A 23,415-nucleotide genomic window follows, 5' to 3' on the forward strand; every position below is an offset into this window, starting at 1 on the left:
TTAAATTAGAGTCTTTCACTTGACCTAATGCTATATGAAGGGATGCGACCTACTTCCTTGCTATATTCTCTCATCTTTGACATGGTTTCAAATTGGATATTTTATTTCTCATTTGGAAAGATAGAAATTCAACTGTCTTCAATTGTAATTTTGTTGATATCAACTTTGTACTCACACTAAGCCTTTGTTAGTTTTGAATGTGCTATAATGCATATTCAAGTTTAGGCCAATAAAATGGCCTTAAAGGTGGCACATTTGCATACTTTGTTAAACTAGTAGGATTTCGCTTCATGTACCATGACACGTGTGCCCTTGACATCACCACCTTGCAATTGGTTGCTTCAACAAGACTAAATATGTGATCACTCTAGCTCTTTTGGGCATTGTTCTTAAAACTACCAGAAGTAGCCCTCCCTTCCATTGGTTGACCAACACATAGGTTAGCCTTCGCCTTGAGTTGGTCAAGATGGGTAGTCTCCTTTGAACATTGGAAACCCATCCTTGATAACTTCTCATCAATGTCAATGGGCTCTACTTCAAGGGCAAAACAAATTTATTTGATTGAATTTGCATTGTTTTACCATTATTGGTTATAATCAATATTCTATTGCTCTTGTTGACAAACTAAAGAAAAATGAAAAAAATATTCTTATTAGATAGGAGGCTATTGATAATGAAAAGGGCCTGTGTAATAGAGATTGAGACACTCTAATGATAAGGAACCTCTTCTACCTATAAATTTTGTACTTTTATAGCTTATTTTTTTTCATTTACATAATATTTGACATTATGAATGTTTTTGATTATATAAGTAGGAAAGGGCCTTGATCCCAAGAGTACAAAGACAAAACAAAACAAATCTAGGCCAAAACAACCCATACTAGATCCATCTTAAACCAAACTAGACACAACCAACAAAATCAAGAGAAAGGCACATAGGCCAAGAACTACATAACCATAATAATATCTATAAAGGCACTTCAACCATGAGTAAAGTATCTACTACTAATATCTTTAGAGGTACACAAGCCACAATACCAAAAAACAACACCGAGACCAAAAAATAGCAAAACAAAAAAATATAAGAAAACATTAGTTTTTGGACCATTGACGAGGTCCCAATTCTTAGTCAACAAGCGAATCCATCCGTCCAACCTTGGCCTTCTTGTGCTTGTCTTTTCCTGTATCTTTATCCTCCAGAATCTTACCTTGTTTCTTCAATTTCTTTCTAATCTTGGATTGACGTGACACTGTTCCCATCACAATTTTCTTCATAATACCATCCATCACAAAGACAATGCATTAACCATCATTCTATATTATGATTATGCTTTCTTTTTAAATCAAAATTATTATTTATAATTTTTATTATGTTTTCATCCTTTATGTGCCTCTAGCATGTAATTCCATTGCATCCACTATTTATTAGGATAGACTTTTTAAAATTTTTTATTAAGTTTTCTATATGCACTATTTCATTTTAAAAAAAGTTCTCGTAACTCTATCCAAAGGAAAATCCACTAAACCAAATATCGGACTTTATATCTCTGGTAAGAAATTTTCATATACTTAAATGTGTGAGAGAATGATTGGAAGGGTTATATGCACATGAAGCTCACCGCTAGGATTTATGAAGGGTTTCTAGAACTGGACTGGTTAATTTTAGTCTTGCACGGACTTTATTTCAAAATATTCATGTGGGCATTACGAAGAACAGCCAGGCATCTCAGGTAAGTTGTTCAGGCTTCACCCTCTACGTTCATAAAAATGCGTATACAAGTCCTGATAAAAGAGAGATAAACTGTAAAAAAATTCAGGATTTGGGCTGCCACTACGTCCCACTTACTAAGTTTTGCATGCTAGAAATATATACATCACATCAGTGTTAACAGACCTAGAAAAAATGATATGAATATATTTCATTTTCTTAATTAAGAGCAATACGGTATATTTTCTTTAGATAGATGAAGTAAACTGAGCAATACAGTATATTTTATTTGGATAAATGAAGTAAACTAGCAAGGAACTATCATTACTGAGAGCATGAGAGGCAAAAAAAAACTTTGATCAGTCTTTTGAGGCTTTCAAAGTATTTTAAAATAGTAAAAACCTTCTGGAAAGACCTGAGATAAATGTTTGTGAAATTATTGTGATCATCCTCTGTGTCTATCATCCGTATGAGAATTTTATTTCGTTATTGCCACTGGTTGGATGCCTAGCTAAATTCTCTTTCACAAAACACTTACATAATTCATGAATTGCAGAGTTCCTCGTGGCAATGGCAAGGGCACATTGAGAGCCTTTGCTAATTTACTTGAGAAATCCAAATGCAATGCAGTCCAGGAGTCAAACAGGGTTAATGGCGAGGGTTTTGTTCAAGGAGGCCACATTATTGCTAGAAGCATCTCCTATGGTGCCTATTCGGTACTTGTTCAAGTGGGTTGCGGGTTCACATCACTGGCAGGTTGGTTGGTTAGTTAGAACAACATTTGCTTTGACAAAAATCAGGGATCCACAAAGAATCCAAGCAACTCGTAGTGATGGTACTGGTAGTACCCGAGAAAAGTATGCTAGTAGGCTTTTAGTGAATGTAGTAACTTGCACCCCAAAGTTTTCTTTTTGATTGGCAAAGAATTAATTTTATTTAGTGCCTTATATGCTTCCTTTGGCTAGCAATTATCCGGGTTCTATATACATGCAGGTGAGAAGAAAGAAGAGAACAAAATTGAAGGGAATGATGATGATTCGGGGTTTTCTGAGCTAGATGTTGCCCTAGAGGAAGACACTTTGGGCTCACAGAGTCACCTTGCTGAAGAGGCGATGGGTTCAGAGAGTGAGGTCTCAGAAGGGAAAGAAGATCAGGCTGATCCTCATTTATCAGAAGCAGAAGATAAAGAAAAAACTGTGAAATTAACTGAAGCTATTTTTGAATGTAGCTACCTCTCTGTGCCTGCTAGGCTCGATAAGTGGGTTGAAGAGGGTAATATTCTGACTAGAGAAGATGTTCACATTATTATAAAGAATCTGAGGAAGCGACAAATGATTGGACGAGCCCTCCAGGTCAGTGTACTTGTCATGTTCTTGCCTTGAATGCAGGGCACTTTTTAATCAGTCCGTATTTTTTTCCTAAAATTTTGAGAAATTAGATACATCAGTAAATTTAAAAAAGCAAAAATTCTAGTTTTTACTTAGAACGCACATTGAGTTATTAGCATCCTCTAAGCCCACATTTATCAATAGTATATCATATATTTTGTAATGTCCCCAATTTTTAAGGTGACATTTAGATAAATTGATTCTTATTAAGGTATTAAAATATAAATAAAATATTCATTGATGACTTAATATTAATTAATTTAATTAAATAATAATATATTATATTGTCACTTTATTAAATAAAGTTTCCATTTTTCAAGTCAGCCTTATCGTCTAGAAAGTTCTTGGAGGTCTTTATAAGGAGGCTTGCTTGGAGTTGTAATGCATGCTTTTGGAATTGATAAATGTTTATGATTTTTGGAGATGGAATGGAAACCTTAGGGAGTTCGAAGAAGGGCTAGACGAAAACCTAGTTCTTCCGAGGGGTGGATTCCAAATTTGTGAAGTCTTCATTCGAAGACAAATTTACAGAGGTTTATGGTTGGTCTTGGAATAAAGATAGATACATTGTCAGTCTATTGTTTGAGGGAAAAGGATAACATTATCTCCAGCGATTTATATTGTCAGCGTGCCCTATTGATATAAATCATCGCATATACTGAAGACCTCTTTAATACTTTGTATGGACTGAGTTATATTTGTTTTCATAAGGTTGGTATGGCCGTGAATAATGATTTGAGCTAAAGCGATATTAAAATATTGGCCGAATATTTTATTCTATTTGCCTAGTGAAGCTGAAGATTACATTATCAGGAGTGGGACTTCTCTGTTGAAGCGCATCAACTATAGTAGGGAATAATAATAATATTGATATATGGAGGCCTGACTATAGTCGGGGAAGTAATATTTGTGGTCTCCAAACATTGTAGGCGAAGGTTTTATTTTTGCAGCTCTGTAATAATTGGTGCACGATATTCTAATGTAATTTCCAGAATCATGAATCTTGGCGCATCATCTATTGTGGGGTAGATCATATTCCTTGAGGCAGCTCCCTGTTGTGAAGAAACGTAGATTCAAATATTTGTTCGGAGGTTTTTGTGCATGAAGTGCACTGAAGTCCAGGTCATTGGCTTGGTTGAGGAGTTCCTTAAGAGTGCGGAGACTAAACTGAAATGAAGCCAGCAACTTGCAACGTTGGGTGCTGAGGTGTAGCAAATCGTTTGTAATCCCAGGCCACTGGTGTGCTCTATCCCTGTACATTAAGGACAGTTTCTGAAATTATTCCCAAATTTTGATGCAAATTATTCTTCCTTTATTGCCCGAGTTCTTTTGAAGCAGAATTTATGACAGAAGCATTGAAGTTTATATTTTTAATATTTAAGTTGTATGTCTGAAATTGTGACTCTGAGTTTTGAGAATTAATTGTTTTTGGGTTTGCAATCATCATTGATAGTACTATTTAAGGTAAATTTGGTTATATATATCTAGTATCCTTGGTTTGGGATATTTTAGTGGTATCAGAGCTAAAACCCTGCCAGCCTGTGGGATGCTGAAGTTGATTACAAAAATGGAAGAAAGGGATAATGAAATTGTAGCTTCTACAATTGCCAGATGGTATAATAAATATTGAAAGATGAAGGATCTATTAACATTTCAAGAATATTGTAGTTTGTCAAGACTTACTTTACCTGTGAATGAGGAGGTTATCAAATTTTTTGATGAATACTTAAGTGAACATGAGGAGGTTAAGGCTACCGAATCTTTTGATAGGTACTATGGAAGGAAAAGGAAAGAGGAATTGTATCCGAAAAAAAACTCAATCAGAGTCAAAGAAAGATCAAATTGCGCTTGGTCAAGAGGAAGTCGATGTTTGTGGAAAAACTGAAATGAATGAGAAACGTAAAGAGCTGAAGCCAAAAGAAAACTTAGAAGTCATCATTGAAGAAAGGGAGGATGAAGCCATGTTCACAAGTTCACTTCAGCCATATGATGATATGGACCAGTGAGAATCAACCATTGCACATACTAGTGGAGAACACATAAGTCTTCATGATAACCAGGTTGAAGAAATGTTCTCTTGGGGTTGGCCAAACCAACATCGATTGATCAGCAATGAATCCTACTAATGTTCCATTGCATGAACCAACTCTACATCTTATTGGTAAAGAATCAAATTGTGATTTGAATATTGATGATGTTCATACATATGAAAGCAATACAAAAATCTGGTCATGTAGTGAGATTTATTTTCCTTGCTTCATACCCCTGATTACATTGGAGAAATACATGTCAAGGCCATATGAGGTATGCTGTCTTAGAGAGCTGATTATGGAGACTAGGAGTTTGCCCAACAAGAAGGTCCTTCAGTTTGATAACGTTTGGTTTGTCATGGATATGTCACTATGGAGTTGGTTGGAGGCAAAAAAACAACTTAGCTAAGGAGGTGCTGTTGGTGTTGGAAATAAGCCACACCCGGACCGACGATGGATTGGTCCAAGAGGGGCCAGTAGCTCAGTGGTAGAGCACTCCAACAGCATATGGAAGGTCCTAGGTTCGAGTCCTAGCTGGTCCATGTCTCTACATGTATCAGAGCCTCGGTAGATCGAACCTAAGGCATTCAAATTTGTGAAAAATTCAAAGTCAAGAAGATATCTAACATCGCATTTCTTCAAATGGCCAGCACTATCAGATTTGAACATAGACTCGAAGGAGGCAACAATTTCTCAGCATGGAAATTCAGAATTAAGATGATCCTAAAGGAGAATAAAGTTGAATCATTTGTAAGAGTCGAATCTAAAGAACCTGAGAATGAACCTGACAAAACAACATGGTTCGAGGGTAATGAAAAGGCCATCAAGATCATAGTTGACGGAGTGAGAAACAATATTATGCCAATCATAAAGAAACATGAGGCTGCCTATCATATGTTCAAGGCACTCGAAAATGCATTTGAGATAACCAAAGCAAGCAGAACCTTGGCTCTAAAAAGAGAGATAAATCATATAAGTATGATAAAAGGGGAGTCAATCAATACCTACTTCATGCGGATATTTACCCTAAGGGATGAACTAGCAACACTTGGATATGAAATCCAAAGCAAAGAGTTAACACTCATTGCTCTAGATGGGTTACCTAGTGTCTGGGAAACGTTCGTTCAAGGCATTAGTGCAAGGGCTAAATATCCAAATTTTGAGAGGCTAAGAGCGGATTGTCTTCAAGAAGAATCAAGGTTGAATAAGAAAGGGATTAAGCATAAGAATATAGATGAAGATCTTCAAGTTCTAAACACCAACTCTAATAAGAAAAGAAAGAAGACACAATTCAAGAAGAGGAAAGGACATCAAGGCAAGAATACCTCCAAGAAGGATCTCTCTCATATTCAATGCTTCAGGTGTGACAAGTTCGGGCACTATGTTGCTAAATGTCCTGAAAGATCTAAACAAGCTACATTTGTCAAAGTTTGAAAGTCAAAGGACGAAGATGATTCCGAGAAATATGTGTTATACTCAGCACTTTCAAACCAAGTATCAAACAAGGCTAACTCATGGGTGATTGACAGTGGCTCATCCAGACATATTACAGGGTTCAGAGAACTGTTAGACTTCATGATAGAGGAGACCGATGAGGAAGTAACAATCGGAGATGACTCTGCATATCTAGTTAGAGGAATTGGAACCTGCACCATCAGACTGAAGTCAGGCTTATCATTACAACTTACAGGAGTACTATATGTCCCAGGCATCAAGAGGAACCTAGTCTCGATCTTAGCACTAGAGGATAATGGGTATAGGGTGACCTTCATGGACAACAAAGTGTTGGCTTGGCCAAAGAATTCATCCATCAAGAAAGCCAAAACCATTGGTCAAAGACAAGGTTACTTATATGAGCTATGCACAGAGCACAACCTGGCCCTAATCCATGAAGTTGCAAATGCTAATGAAGTTTGGCATAGAAGACTAGGTCACCTGAATTTCAGAGCTTTATCATCTATGGAAAACCTTGTCACAGGTTTACCCAAGTTAAAGCAATATCATTCAGGGGCATGCAAGGGATGTGCCCTAGGTAAAAATACTAAGGGCTCTTTTCAAAATAGTACTAGGAAAACAAGTAATGTTTTAGAATTAGTCCACTCTGATGTATGTGGACCTATGTCAGTACCCTCTTTAGGGGAATTTTTGTATTATGTAATATTTGTGGATGACTACTCTAGAAAAACTCGGATCTACTTTCTGAAATGTAAAGAATTAGAAGAGATCCTTAATAAGTTTAAAGAATTTAAAACCCTAACAAAAAACTTCTTAGGTAATAAAGTTAAAACCCTAAGAACTGACAATGGGGGGGAATACACCTCAGATCTATTTAAAGATTTTTAGAAAAATGTTGGGATTAAGAGGGAGTTTATTGTACCTTATAATCCTCAACAAAATGGGGTAGCTGAGAGGAAAAATAGGACAATTGTAGAAGCTGCCAAATCTGTGCTTCTTGATCAGAACCTAGATACCCATCTTTGGGCAGAAGCCTCCTGCACTGCCGTGTATATCCAAAATAGATGTCCTCACTCCCATATTGAAGATAAAACCCCTGAGGAAGTTTTTACTAAAACAAAGCCAGATATTAGCCATCTTAGAATATTTGGATGCCCTGTTTATATCCATGTACCTAAAGAGAAAAGGTTAAAACTAGAGCCTTTAGGAAAAAGGGGAATATTTGTTGGGTATAGTGAAACCTCCAAGGCCTACAGAATCTACATACCTGGTCAGAGGCATATTGAACTTAGTAGGGATGTAATTTTTGAAGAAGACTTAGCCTTCATGAAAGCCCAAAGTTCTATAGAACCTGAAGTCCATGTTCCTGCTCCTAGCATAGATGAAGATCTTGCTCCTGAGTTTTAGAGGGAGAATCTTGAGGAAAATGAAGGTGAAATTCAAAATCCACCTAGAGAAAATCTCAAGAAAAGACCACTATGGGCCACCAAAACTTTAGAAGAAGCTCATAAGTATGCTGCCCCTTCAGGATCCTTCAGAGAAAGCAAAAGGCCTAACAGATTCACCAGGTATGTTGCCCTCATGAATGACCTTTCAAAAGCTGAACCTTCCAATGTATCAGATGCACTTAAACATCAAGTATGGAAGGATGCCATGTTTGATGAATACGAGTCCATTGTAAAAAATGATGTTTGGGAGATTGTTCTTAGGCCAGCTGGAAAATCTATTGTATCTTCCAAATGGCTCTTCAAGATCAACCATGCTGCAGATGGCAGCATTGAGAAACACAAGGCCAGATTTGTAGCCAGAGGGTTCTCACAAAAGGAAGGAATTGATTACGAAGAAACCTTTGCACCTGTGGCCAGATACACCTCAGTAAGAGTAGTCTTAGCCATTGCCGCAACAAAAGGATGGAAAGTACATCAGATGGATGTAAAGACAAAATTTCTTAATGGAAAGATTGCAGAAGAAGTATATCTAGAGCAACTTGAAGGATTTGAGATTCATAATGCAGAGTCTCATGTGTGTAGACTCAAGAAAGCTCTTTATGGGCTTAAACAGGCTCCCAGGGCTTGGTATGAAAGAATTGATACTTATCTCACAGGGCTAGGTTTCTCAAAGAATGATGCAGATCCAAATCTTTACTATAAACAAAACAAAGGTGATATGTTGATATTGATTCTATATGTTGATGATTTGTTAATCACAGGGAAAATCACCTCATAGATCAGTGCAAGAAAGACCTTGCTAAAGAATTTGACATGAAGGACTTGGGACTCCTTCATTACTTCCTAGGATTAGAAGTATGGCAAAATTCTGATGGCATCATACTAAACCAGGGTAAGTATACCTTGGACATTTTGAAGAGATTTGGAATGTTAAATTGCAGACCTATGATTTCTCCGATGGAAACAAACCTTCATAGACTTAAGGGAGCAGCAACAGAATCACAACCCACAGATCCTACTCTATACAGGCAAATGATTGGGTCCCTGATGTATCTGGTAAATACAAGACCAGATATCTGTTACGCAGTTAATGCTTTGAGTTAGTTTATGTGTTAACCAAAGGAGATACACCTGGTAGCAGTAAAACACATCATGAGATATCTACAAGGTACTTTAAATCTTGGTCTCATGTATAAGAGAGTTGATTTGGATTTACATGGACTCACAGATTCAGATTGGGCTGGAAGTGTAATTGATAGGAAAAGCACCTCAGGATGTTGCTTCAGTTTAGGTTCAGCCATGATATCTTGGATCAGCAGAAAACAGTCATCAGTCGCACAGAGTTCCACTGAGGCCGAGTATATTGCAGCTTCCATGGTTGCTCGAGAGGTAGTATGGCTTAGGAAGTTGCTTGTAGGGTTATTTGGTGAACCAATGAAACCTACAGTTATTCATTGTGACAACCAGAGTTGCATAAAACTCTCAGTGAATCCGGTGTTTCATGATAGATCCAAACATATTGAGATTCCATACCATTATGTGTGAGACATGGTAGACAAGAATGTGATCCAGTTGGAATACATTTGTACAGGGGACCAGACAGTAGATATTCTTACCAAACCACTTTCCAGGGTGAAAGTTGAGCACTTCGGAAAAGGTCTTGGTATGATTGAAAGGTAATTTGCTTTGTAATTTGTACATATATTAATAAAGATGTTTAATGTGTAAACTTCTTTGTCATGCTATGACTTTTATGGGCTCCACCCCCTGTGTACATTTCTAAGAGGTGACGATCTCTTAGATAATGGACACTTGTATGTAGACATTATAAGGTGACGATCTTATAATGATCAAACCAGATATCATGTGTGATTCCTGGTATGTTATGGATGTGCCATAATTATATCGTGGCAAAGACATTTTGAAATGTCAGTGCACATACCACAATATGGATAAAATGAGGATTTAATTATTCTCGTGTTTTTATCCTTAGTATTGCTTGCTTTGCAATACTGATATCACGTGCTTAGGTGATATCTTGTCATCACAAGTTATTGTGGTGAACTTTTGTATCACGTGTTTAGGTGATACTTCATGTCACATGCTTAGGTGATATGATTTTTGTATCACGTGTTTAGGTGATACTTCATATCACGTGTTTGAGTGATATGATCCTCTGTAGAGTGAGATTATGAGACTCCATAAGGAATCCTGACCATCATGAGAAATGTGATGCTAGATATGTTGTCATTCATCTTCCCGAGCTAAGAGGGAGTGTTGATGAAATAGCATCGATCAGATGAAGAAATCCTTGCCAAGAAATATATATATATAATTAATTTATATTAAAAGTTGATAACTATATGTTATCGGGTTAACAATGAATAATATCCGATTGCGTTTTTGTTTTGATTGGTGACTTGCTTAATATTAGTTAAGTGCCGATCATATGCTATTGGGTTACTAGACCCGATAGCATATTGGTGTCGATTCATAATGAATCGGCACCAATATGCTATCGGGCTATTAACCCGATAGCATACATTGCAAATAAGCCACACCCGGACCGACGATGGACTGGTCCAAGAGGGGCCAGTAGCTCAGTGGTAGAGCATTCCAGCAGCGTATGGAAGGTCCTAGGTTCGAGTCCTAGCTGGTCCATGTCTCAACAGGTGCAGGTGTTGATTAGTTTAATGGCAACTAAGGCAGCTAGGAGAATATGCGACTTTCAGCAGGACACACCTCACAGACCAGCACTTATGGGGAAGCAACCTACCTTCAAAGTAGATGCAATAAAGGACAGCAAAGACACTTTGAAGAGGCATGCACATGATTCTAATTTCTTGGGAGTGACCAGCAAAATTTGGCAATCATATAAGCCTCGCATTGCAGACACTCAAGAATGGATTGATAAGTATGAAGTCAAAGTTGAAAATTCAGATCGCTCACTGTTTGATTTTGCATCTGTAGCTGAAGAAGAGCATGAGGTAAATGATTCTTCTCACTGTTGTGATGGTAATCCTTTGATTGAGCATGATGTTGGCCTAGCTTCAAAATGTGAGTTTTGTGAAATATTGGTTATGAAGATAGTTGTTTTTGAATGGCATGATTTGTAATTTCCCCATTTTCGTGAGAATTAGAGTTCAAGGGATTAGCTTATTATTTTGACCCCCGTAGGATAGTATGGTGGATTAGAGGGTCCAGTTTCGGAGTTTTGGATCTCTTTAGGTGGCCGTTGTAAGTGTTTATCTCACCAGATCTTTCAGTTGCTCTGAGGCATTGATATTCAGAGGTTTCCAGTTCCGTTTTGAGGGACTTACTATTAGAGAGGGACCCTTAGTATTTTTAGTAAGGCATCCAGATTTACAGTGAGAGTAGTGGGTTAGCCAGTGATGAAGTCAGAATCATTAAATAATGGTTATTAATGGAGTTATGACATTTAATTATTATTAAAGTGTTACTTTAATAATAATTAATTATTTTAAGGGAATATTATATTGACTTCATGTGACTTTATAATTAAAGGGGATTTAATATCATAAAGTCAAATTATAAAGTGAGAGCATTTTTTTGACTTTAAGTTTATTTGACTTTATTACAAAAGGACATTTAATGATTATAAAGTCAAATTATAAAGTGCATATGAGGAATAATATAAAGTACCAATTTCAAGGGTGATATAAGTGATTATTAATATATACTCTATATTATTTTGTTTTGCACCAATGAAGGGATCGACCCTTTTGAAAAGTTATTATAAAGTTCTATTAAAACCCTAAAGTGGATTTCAAAAGGGAATTAAAGGCATTTAAGAGTTGAGAGGATATAAATGGTTTCAAAAAGCAAATTAAACTCATATTGATGATCATTTGTCTTTGCTTTTGGGTGTTGTGCATTGAGACCTAGGGTTTCAAGCAACTTCAGCATTGGAGAACGAAATCTCTTTAGTGTTTATGCAATCTTGAGGTTGTGAAAGACCAGCTGAATCATTGCTTGACTGTGGGCTTCATACAGAGGTCCAGTTGGTACTTCATTGGACAAGATTTACATTTTTTTCAGAATCTTCAAGGGGTTTTCAGAGAATATCTTTTTGCAGTTTTAAATACATCGGAAGAAGACATTGTTGAAGATCTTCATTATTGCTGCTATGCCTTAATATCAGAAGTTCATGCTAGAACAGGGGCGGCCGCATGAGAGGCACGATTTGGCTTCAAAGAAACTCCATTCTTTGCACAAGGATCTGCCACATCTTCATCAATCATAAGAACTTCTTTGCATCAGGTTCTTTCATGTTTTTCTAGTGTAGTTGGCATCATTTTTCAGTTGTATTAGTTGCTGTTCTTAAGTAGCTGTAGATGCACATTTATATAAGTTTGGTACTTGCATTTGATACATCATTATAAGCCAAGAGTCTTGGCCTTTTGCTTGTCATTCTAGTTTGTAAGCAATCTCATTGCATTCTAATATCATTGTAGTCACAAGGAGTTTGAATGCCAAGAGTTGTCTCTCTCATGTTTAGTTTGCATGGCAACTGTTTATATTAATGTTTAGCTGCTGTAGGTGCATATTTACATTGTGTGGGTCATCTATATGTATTCAAACAGACAAAAAGAATTGCATTTGCATTATGGTTCTTTGCCTAGACGTCTTAGTAACCATTTGAAAGCATTTAAATCACATTTGACATCATTTCAAACAATCATTATCAGACTGAAACATAGAAACAGCAAGTAAAGAGGTTGTATGCAAAGTGTTTGACAATATTTCTTGAGGGTTTAATCAGCAACTTGAGGTCAGATTAGTCAAGGGATATTATAGTGGTATCAGAGCGGTTTCCTACCATCTTGTTGGGGTTGGAAATCATTGAGCTCCCACAGTTGATATTAGAGTAACCAACACTCTTGTTTTTGTTTCAGTATGGGTAAAATGAAGCCTATACAGGAACTCATGCCAGAGCTAATGCATGCCTTTCAAAACTATGATAGGAATTTAACAAGGTTTTTACAACATCCGGAAATTTTCGATCCCTTGTTTGCAAAGAAAAAGAAAGCAAACACTAATACAAATAATCTTATCAGTATAAAGGAAATAATGGAAAAGAAGGCGAGTTTTGAAGAGAACGTTGATATTATTAGTGCTCAAGAAGTTGTTATTAGTCATGATAACAAGTCTGATCTTTATGACACAGTCTTCCACTTGAGCGTAATGATGATTTGAAAGTCATGGCAAGTTCAGAAAGTGTTGTGGGAGTGACCTTGAGTTTTGACACTCATGATACCAGTGTCAAGAATGAAGATTGCATGGAGATATTGACCCATAACAGTTCTGATTTACATGATAGCAGTGATGAAATTTTGCATCGGCATGAGACAGCAGTGACTACACATGTGCAAGATGCTTCTATTAAGTTGTCACATTAAGGTACTCAAGATTTGGGTACTAATGGTGCAAGGTGTGATGTGGATTCATGTCATGGTGAGTCTGATTTTTCAGATCAGACCTTAGAAAACAAGTAGAAAGTTCATATGTTGACATGGAATCCCAGGATTGTGAGTTGGATGGACATGTAGTTACTATGGAAGAAGAAGTATGCGAAGAGATTGTCAAAACAACAGCTTCTACAATGTCTTTTGAGCCATCCTATGAGGTACGTAGCAGCAGTACCTTAGTTGTTGATGTCTGCACTGATGATTGCACCCACAATGCTGCTTACCATGAGGTGAGTGATGTGGATACAACTTCATATCACAGTTCAGATTTTGGGTCAGAACACTTGCATGGGAGTTATAAGTTTTAGAGTCCTCATCATTTGGTTGGGCAACTTAAGGTTAATGACAACATGATTGCCACAGCTATAGAGCATTTTGATGTTGCATGTCAGATGTTGGCTACATTTGGTTGGGGTACTCCTATGTTAGATGAGCACGGTGATAGTGGCTTTTCCCTTGCAGAGTTCCATTCACTACGAGAATCCAGTTGGGATAATGAAACATAATTACTTGCAGCTACTTACTAATAGTTACTTTCTTCTTGAGTGGGATTGTATTTGCTACGATGCATTGAAGGGGAAGGAAGAGGAGGTTGACGAGCTCACTCATGAACTTGAGGTGACTACGGACTCATTGGAGAGCACCCAGTTGGCCCATCAGGAGTCACAGTTACGGATAGAGGAGCTTACCGTGGAGTTGAGTTTGGTATAGTCTTCACCAGCAATCATTATCAGACTGAAACGTAGAAACAACAAGTAAAGAGGTTGTATGCAAAGTGTTTGACAATATTTCTTGAGGGTTTAATCAGCAACTTGAGGTCAGATTAGTCAAGGGATATTGCATGATTATGGAGACAAGTCAGAACATTTATTTGGAGATGTTAGACTTCAAGAGTCGCATCACTTGGAAGGACAATTAAGAGTAATCGAAGACAAGGTTATTGCTGCCCTAGCTCACATTGATGACACTCAAATGCTAGGGGATTATTGTTTGAAGACTCAAGATGGAGACAAAGGCCTTGAACGAGAACTATTCCTTGCTCCCTTACAAGTCCTCAAAGAAGCTTTGGTTGTGATGAAATCAAATTACATACACCTACTTCCAGATAGAGATTAGTGCCTCCAACTTAATAAGATATGTTTAGATGCATTAAGAAGGAAGAAAGAGAAGTTGATAAGCTTAGCTTGGAGTTAAGCTTGAGACATTCTTCATCATCCAAATTGGGAATTCAATCAGTTGCATGCAAGGAGCAACAAGTCTATATGAAGAGTAGATACATAGGTGAAGAATTTGTGGGGCTCCGATATGAAGTTTTTAGAAAAGAGGACGAGTATCACTTGCAACTGTGGGACAAAAGTTATGACAGGTGATACATTGGTTTTATAGTTGAAGACAACTCTTGAACCAACACTTATGGATAATCATCCACTCATAAGAGGAGAACTAACCAAGATCCATAAAGGCACCATGCAGGCGCAAGAGGAAAGGATTGATTTCCTAAACTGGAGCAGCAGTTCCTTACCTTTGCAAAAGCATGAGCTGACAACCTTTAAACATGAAGATGATAATGTTATGGAGTCTCCCAATGTTGGCATTCAATTTTTGAGAGCCAAACATGAGGCATTTGCTATGTATCCAAGCCACAAGGAGTATGAATTTGTATATTTCAGCATGGAAGATGTAAAGAAGACACAAAGTATGTATGGTGGATGGTCAGAAAGAGATTGGAAGGCAAAGTTGTTGGCTGCCCAAACAAGACAGCACTTCCAAGAGGTTGAGGAATGCTGCAGTCATATAGAACAAGCAAGACAACGAAGAGAAGCCTATCTTCAATCACTATTTCTTCCAAGGGAAGTAAACATGGAGATGGAGCATACAGGGCATAAACCCCTTGAGTCGAGCAAGCAAGAAGAACATTCAAATTGGCGTGAACAAGAGAAGAGGTATGATTCAGGAAATTTTGTTTGGGTATCTACTTTGCATCATGAGGATCATAAGTTTCAACTTTTAGACAATTCATTGGAGGCTCAAATCATTGACAAAGATGGAGTAGCTGTGCATACACTAGGTGAATCAGCCACTAGTGTTATATCTACGAATGTAGAGGGAGGCATAATTGTTTTGGTTGAGTTTTTGGTCATTCATGGAGAATTTAGGGACTCATCTCTCTTAGAGAAGCATGTGGACTCTCTTGGAGAAGCTACTGATACAATTATACCTCATGATACATTATTGGAGTATGGAGTTATTCAATTCTCAAGTATGAAATGCGTGTGTCCAATGTTCTTCATGTTGAGTGGTATTTACTTGAAGAGGATAAGTTTCAGCTGAGCCTGGGTACATGGCATGATGACAACATAAAGATCTCAGGTTGTCTTCTAGGAAAAACAACTGTTTGGGTGTTTTGGAGAGAGATGGATCATCTCTTTATTATTGGAGGTTGGTATAACAATAAGGCTCTATCGTCATTGGTCATTAGAGGCACCTTTTATATCATCATAAGTTTGATTTTCAGATTCTGTAATGTACCCAACGACACCCCCATCCGTACGACACCTTCCCCGACGACACCCCAGCCGTACGAAACCTCCCCCGAAGACTCTCACCCTGTACGTCAAACCCCAATTGTGCTGTTCGTACGGAAACAATCCACACGGTGACTACACATGACCGTGCGATGGCTGCACTCCACCCGTACGACGACAGGGACACTACTTCACCCGTACGGTGACGATGCCTCACCCGTACGATGAAGTCCACTTCACCTCCGTACGGTTACTACTCCAGATCACGCGCAATAAGTACCGTACCACGTACAACAAATCTTCGAAAGCACGATACAGGAATGAATCATCAACACAGTGTATTCCCCAACAACATTGAATGGCCAAGAACTAGATATTTGTAATTATATTCCACACGGTAGAGATAAATCCGACAATGAAGTCCAAAGTGAAATATCAGAAATGATATCTCCAACGATAGACTAGGGTGGCTGCTAACCACCAAAACTGCGATTATAAAATAGGGAGGATCTTGCACCTCCGAAACTGCAACAAAACGAAACTCCAACTAGAATTCACAAATACAAAGAAAACATCAAATTCACCATACCTACAACTATGCCAAACTCGGCCTTATAAATGGGCTCTGGGAAGTTTCCAGAAGGGTTACAAACGGGTCGACACCAAAAAGTTTATAACTAACTAATTAATAAAAAGTGCCCGAAAGATATTAAGTGCGGAGCCGTACAATAAATTATTTAAATTGACTATTTAATTATATCAGGGACATTACACTCCTCCCGACCCAAAGATTGCTTGCCATCAAGCAATCTGCAACTATCTGCCATCTGACAAGCTCCGGGGTCCTAGACCATGCGCAGATGTTGGTAGTCATATCCGCTGAAAGCTTGACGCCACACAAAGGTTGCGAGCACCACCTGCAAATCCCCAATTAACTTGCGTTGCTCCACTTTGATATAAACATTGCCTTGCTCAGAGTTGAGGAATAACTCATCAAAATCCAACTTGCTTTCTTCATATAGATGCCAGTCACAAGGAGAGATGACAATCATGCACGCCTCATGCCCAACCAAAGGGTAAATTTCTTATTCAACCAACTGTAGAGATTGCTCCTGTAAGGGATCATTGCTAGAGTTCGCATCTCCATGAAGTTGATCAACCACTGTTGGCTTGACAAAATTCATACAAACAACTTCATCCTTGTAGCTGTCATGAAAGTTTAAGTGTTCTCCACTTGAAGGGACAATTGTTGTCTCTGGCTTGTCCATATCCTCCTGTCACTAGGGTAAACATGTGAACTTGTCTTCATCTTTCTTTGATTCTGATTGAGTTCCTAATTCAGGATCCAACTCCTCTTTTCTTTTCCTTACATAGTACCTATCAAAGGATTCGGCAACCTTGATCTCCTCAGGTTCACTTGAGTATTCATCAAAGATTCAGATAACCTCCTCATGCACATGTATACATTTTCCTATCAGAACTAGATATTCTTGAAATGTCATAGAATTCCTCCTCTTTTGATATTTGTTATACCACTTGGAGATTTTATTGGCAGCAATTTCGTTGTCCCTTTCTTCCATTTTTGTAGTCATCCCAAGCATTCCACAGGCTGGTAGGATTTTGGCTTTGATACCACTGTAATGTACCCAACGACACCCCCAGCCGTACGACACCTTCTCAACGACACCCCAGCCGTACGGAACCTCACCTAAAGACTCTCACCCCGTACGTCAAACCCCAATTGTGTTGTTCGTATGGAAACAATCCATATGGTGACTACACAGGCCTGTACGGTGGCTGCACTCCACTCGTACGGCGACAGGGACACTACTTCATCCGTACGATGACGATGCCTCACCCGTATGATGAAGTCTACTTCACCTCCGTATGGTTACCGTACAGTTACTACTCCAAACCACGTGCAATAAGTACCGTATGACTTACTGCGAACGACAAATCTTCGGAAGCACGATACAGGAATGAATCATCAACACAGTGTATTCCCCAACAACATTGAAGGGCCAAGAACCAGATATTTGTAATTATATTCCATACGGTAGAGATAAATCCGACAATGAAGTACAAAGTGAAATATCAGAAATGATATCTCCAACGACAGACTAGGGTGGTTGCTAACCACCGAAATTGCGATTACAGAATAGGGAGGATCTTGCACCTCCGAACTTGTAACAAAACGAAACTCCAACTGTAATTCGCAAATACAAAGAAAACATCAAATTCACCATACCTACAACTATGCCAAACTCGGCCTTATAAATGGGCTCTGGGAAGTTTCCCGAAGGGTTACAAACGGGCCGACACCAAAAAGTTTATAACTAACTAATTAATAAAAGGGCCTGAAAGATATTATTAAGTGCAGGGCCTTACAATAAATTATTTAAATTGACTATTTAATTATATCGGGGACATTACAGATTCATGGGTGTTGTTCGAGTTTTCATCAACAACTAGGATGGGCTGATATGCGTTTTTGTGCACCCAGGATGAGTATTCCGCACTTCCATGGAAGATCGTGTGGGGTTGGAGAGTTGTTTTTATTTAATAGCTCTGTGAGATGCCTCTATTTCCTCATTTTTGATGAATGGGACAGCGTGATGATTTGGGCACTATTAATTAACTTGATAGTGGGAAGGTTTCGAAAAAACAGAGTTGCAGGGTTTAGTATTGTAGGTTGCATCAGAATGGTGCAGCGGAATGATATAGTGTTTTTCATATGGCTAGTTTGGGATCCTAGTGGTACAACAGAGCATTGCTTGAGGACAAGCAATGTTTGGGCCGGGAGGACTATAATGTCCCCAATTTTTAAGGTGACATTTAGTTAAATTGATTCTTATTAAGTTATCAAAATAGAAATATATATTCATTGATGACTTAATATTAATTAATCTAATTAAATAATAAAAATATTATATTGTCACTTTATTAAATAAAGTTTCCATTTTTCAAGTCGGCCTTATCGTCTAGAAAGCTCCTGGAGGTCTATATAAGGAGGCTTGCTAGGAGTTGTAATGCATGCTTTTGGAATTCATAAACGTTTATGATTTCTGTAGATGGAAACCTTCAAGAGTTCGAAGAAGGGCTAGACGAAAACCTAATTCTTCCGAGGGGTGGATTCGCGACGGAGTTCACAACTGAGCCAAATTTGAGAAGTCTTCATTTGAAGACAAATTTACAGAGGTTTATGGTTGGTCCCGAAATAAAGATGGATACATTGCCAGTCTGTTGTTTGAGGGAAAAGGATAACATTATCTCCAGTGATTGATATTGTCAGCGTGCCCTATTGATATAAATCATCACATATACAAAAGACCTCTTTAATACTTTGTATGGACTGAGTTATATTTGTTTTCATAAGCTTGGTATGACCGTGAATGATGATTTGAGCTAAAGCGATATTAAAATCTTGGCCGAGTATTTTATTCTATTTGCCCAACGAAGCTGAAGATTATATTATCGGGAGTGGGACTTATCTGTTGAAGCACATCAACTATAGTAGGGAATAATAATAATATTGATATATGGAGGCTTGACTATAGTCGAGGAAGTAAATATTTGTGGGCTCCAATAATTCTAGGCGAAGGTTTATTTCTGTAGCTCTGTAATAATTGGTGCACAATATTCTGATGTAATTTCAAAATCGTGAATCTTGGTGCATCATCTATTGTGGGGTAGATTGTATTCCTTGAGGCGGCTCCCTGTTGTGAAGAAACAGATTCAAATATTTGCTCGGACGTTTCGGTGCATGAAGTGCACCGAAGTCCAGGTCATTGGCTTGGTTGAGGAGTTCCTTAAGAGTGTGTAGACTGAATTGAAATGAAGCCAACGTCTTGCAACGCTAGTTGCTGAGGCGTAGCAAATTGTTTATAATCCTAGGCCACTGGTGCACCCTATTTCTGTACATTAAGGACAGGTTCTGAAATTATTCTCAAATTCTGATACAAATTATTATTCCTTTATTGCCCGAGTTCTTCTGAAGCAGAATTTATGATAAAAGCATTGAAGTTTATATTTGTGATATTTAAGTTGTATGTCTGAAATTGTGACTCTGAGTTTTGAGAATTAATTGTTTTTGGGTTTGCAATCATCATTGATATTACTATTTAAGGGAAATTTGGTTATATATATCGAGCATCCTTGGTTTGGGATATTTCATATTTTTCCTTAGATTTCCTACAATTGTAAAGATGGACAATCATTTATTACTTGGAAAATATTTTCCATCCCTTAAAAGTTTCGCTGCTTAATTGGATCGATCATTCTTGGCCATGTAGTTTTCAGAAAACATAGTTAATTTAGATGCATCTATATGAATATTTACCAGTTGTTTTTGATAGTTTTACTCTTTGTAGAACCATAAAGCCATCCAGGCTATTGTCTAAAAATAAGGAAGAGTGGGTGCATAATGACAATCTTTATCTGATAACAAGGAAGGCACATTCTTCGTGCTAAATGCATCCCACATTATGGTGTTCTAAGTTTGAGCCTGGCAAGGCCTGTTTTCTGTGCAATGATCTTGCTATGATGTGGGACTTTCTCTATTAATTTGTCTGCAACTAGAAAAAAACATGGCTGGTGCAAATCTTGATGTGATGTGGAACTTTCTGTATTAAACTCGTGGGTGTGCTTTTCAAGTCAAATGGTCTTGTAAGCTTAGTAGTGCATTCTAGTACCAAGCCAATAGAAAAATAGCAAATATAGTTTCTGTATTAGAAATGAGACATGTGAAGCAGTTAATTTGATAATCAGTTTATGTAGACCTTTTTAGCTATTTAATAACATTGGGCATGATTGCGAACCTTAACATTTATGTTTCGTTGTGTGTTTTGCTCCGAGGATATTTATGTTTTACCAGCTTGGGTCTGTGATAGGTGAAGGCCTTATTTTTTCTCTCTAGATTGCTTTGTTGCCTTTTGTCATAATGCTATTTGAAGTTTTTAATCTATTTTTAACTATGCTCCTTGGAGATATGTCCCTTGCCAAAAATGATCCCCTCTCCCATAGGGAATGTTTTGGGCATGTGTAGGAAACATCCCCACTCTGTCCCCGTTTTTACGTAAAAAAAGGTAACGTCCCTGGTATGTTTTGTTTCAAAGGGATGCTTGGGTACCTTATGGCCTAGGTGCTTTTTGCTGCCTTTTGAAAAAAACAATTTTAGAAAAGGGAAAAAGGGATGGGTGGGCCCACAAGTAGCCCCACATGTAATGTCCCTACTAGTTAGAGATTATTATCCTGCAAAACGAATTGTTAGAACATAACTACATATATATACATATATAAGTAATCTAAATTGCAATCTAGCTTCAACGCTCAATTAACATAATCATAATTTTTATCTAATAAAAAGGATACGAATGTCATACAAAGTATGTCCTTAGGCGGCCGTGAAGCTCACCTTCTTGGAACCCCTTGGTCCCAAGCCCTCCAGGAAATCGAAGATGAATTCAAACCCTGTCTTGGGTGTAACCTCTTACACCCAAGCCCTCCAAGGAAGACCCTTGCCTTTCCTTGCCTTGGGTGATGCCTTCATCATCCAAGTCCTCAGAGGGGATCGGTCGGACCCTTGAGTCCTGTCTTGGGTATAACCTCTTACACCCAAGCCAACCAAGGAAGACCCTTGCCTTTCCTTGTCTTGGATGATGCCTCCATCATCCAAGTCCTCAAAGGGGATTGACCAGATCCTTCTCTTCTTGGTTGAACTTAATCAACCAAGCCATATATATATGTATATAGATATTCAGTATATACTGTCCTAGGGATTATCATAATCCCCCCTTAGACTAAGAGAGTTTCCTCCTTATAGCCTCCCTCCTGTGATTTCATGCATAATACATTCCTTTGCATTTTCATTTACTATTTCCTATTTCATAATCCACATGTACATAGTCTTGTATTCATTACCTATATTCATAAAATGTTCATTAACCATTACTCATATGTATTCCTTAACATACATTCCTATTATCGTGATATGTATTTTTCCTATCATTCTTTACTAATTACGAATCATTCATTATATATGCTTACAGCAAGTTCTTCATTCCTATATATATATATTAACTATTCCTCTATGTATTAACACACACACACACGCACATATATATATATATATATATATATATATATATATATATATAATGTCACTATCTATCTTTATGCGTTTGTATTTATTAATGTATATATATTAATTATTCCTATTAATATATATACTAATCCATTGCCTATCTTTATATCTTTATATTCATTAATACATACTATTCCTATTAATGACCAAAAACCATTATAAATACTATTCCTATTTTTAATATATTAATGCAAAGACCATTAATTATACCAAATCCCTTACCTATATTTAATGACCAGTGAATTAATTCATACATATATTTATATGCACTAGACCTCAATTAACACCCCTTACTAATTAACGTTACACATTACCCTTTGAGTATTACCCATTAACTAGTAGTAATGATGTTACATATTAACTGCTGTCCACCCCTTAACTAATATGATTATTTAATATCAGCAACCATTTATTACTTACCTTCCCTCCCGTAGAAGACCCTCCTTTCTCCTCCTTTCTTGTTTCATCTGTTGTAGTATGGTTTATACCCGTGGAGAGGGATAGGCGTGACCCTCCACGGGGCCCCTTCCATGGGAAGGGGTGTGATGGATTGCAGCCTAGGCTGCGACTTCCGTCCCACCACTTCCCGTGAGGGAGGGGAGAGAGGGGGGGGTCCACGTGAGATCTCTCCGTGCTTGTATTTTATTGCTTATTTAATATAATTTTCCCAATTTAAAATAATTTATTCTATGTAAATATATTAATATTATTTAATGTTTTAATTCCCTCATTTTGCTAATTGTTTTACATTATTTTATTTCCATAATATAACATTGCCTAATTAATATATCCACGTAATTTTCCCAATAAAAAAATATAATAACTTATTCTGTGTAAAAAATATATTAATATTATTTAATGTTTTAATTTCATAATATATTAATATATTTCAATTGTCTTATATCATTTTACTTCCCTAATATATTAATATATTGCATTATCTTAATACTTTGTCTTTTAATTACATTCGCCATTTTGTCTCTTTTAGAGACTTCACAAAATTGAGGACTACTAGCGATGTAATGTCCAGTCAATTGTTAACGTCAGTTAGTCCAAATGCTATCCTTGTTGTTGGAGAAAATGCATATGATTACTTTGTACGTATTCTTTTTACCCATCCTTATCCTTTAAGCAATATTATTAGTTATAACAATAATATTTAATAAAGAAATAACTTTCAAATATTCCTTCGTTGGTAATTATTATATAAATTCATTTAGGGACTCCCTC

At 37.3% G+C, this 23,415-nt stretch overlaps 1 protein-coding gene across 1 annotated transcript in view; it reads left to right on the plus strand.

Moving 5' to 3' along the window:
- The first annotated feature begins 1,505 nt into the window (after nt 1-1,505).
- Nucleotides 1,506-23,415, plus strand: part of LOC131042486 (pentatricopeptide repeat-containing protein At1g80270, mitochondrial) — a 102,710-nt gene continuing 80,800 nt past the window's right edge. Inside the window, exons 1-3 of the mRNA XM_057975794.2 lie at nt 1,506-1,730; nt 2,265-2,464; nt 2,702-3,060. Coding sequence (XP_057831777.2) covers nt 1,603-1,730; nt 2,265-2,464; nt 2,702-3,060 — 687 coding nt within the window. The 5' untranslated portion in view covers nt 1,506-1,602. The remainder of the gene's footprint in view (nt 1,731-2,264; nt 2,465-2,701; nt 3,061-23,415) is intronic.

Source organism: Cryptomeria japonica, chromosome 1, assembly GCF_030272615.1.
Source record: "Cryptomeria japonica chromosome 1, Sugi_1.0, whole genome shotgun sequence".
Lineage (NCBI taxonomy): Eukaryota > Viridiplantae > Streptophyta > Pinopsida > Cupressales > Cupressaceae > Cryptomeria > Cryptomeria japonica.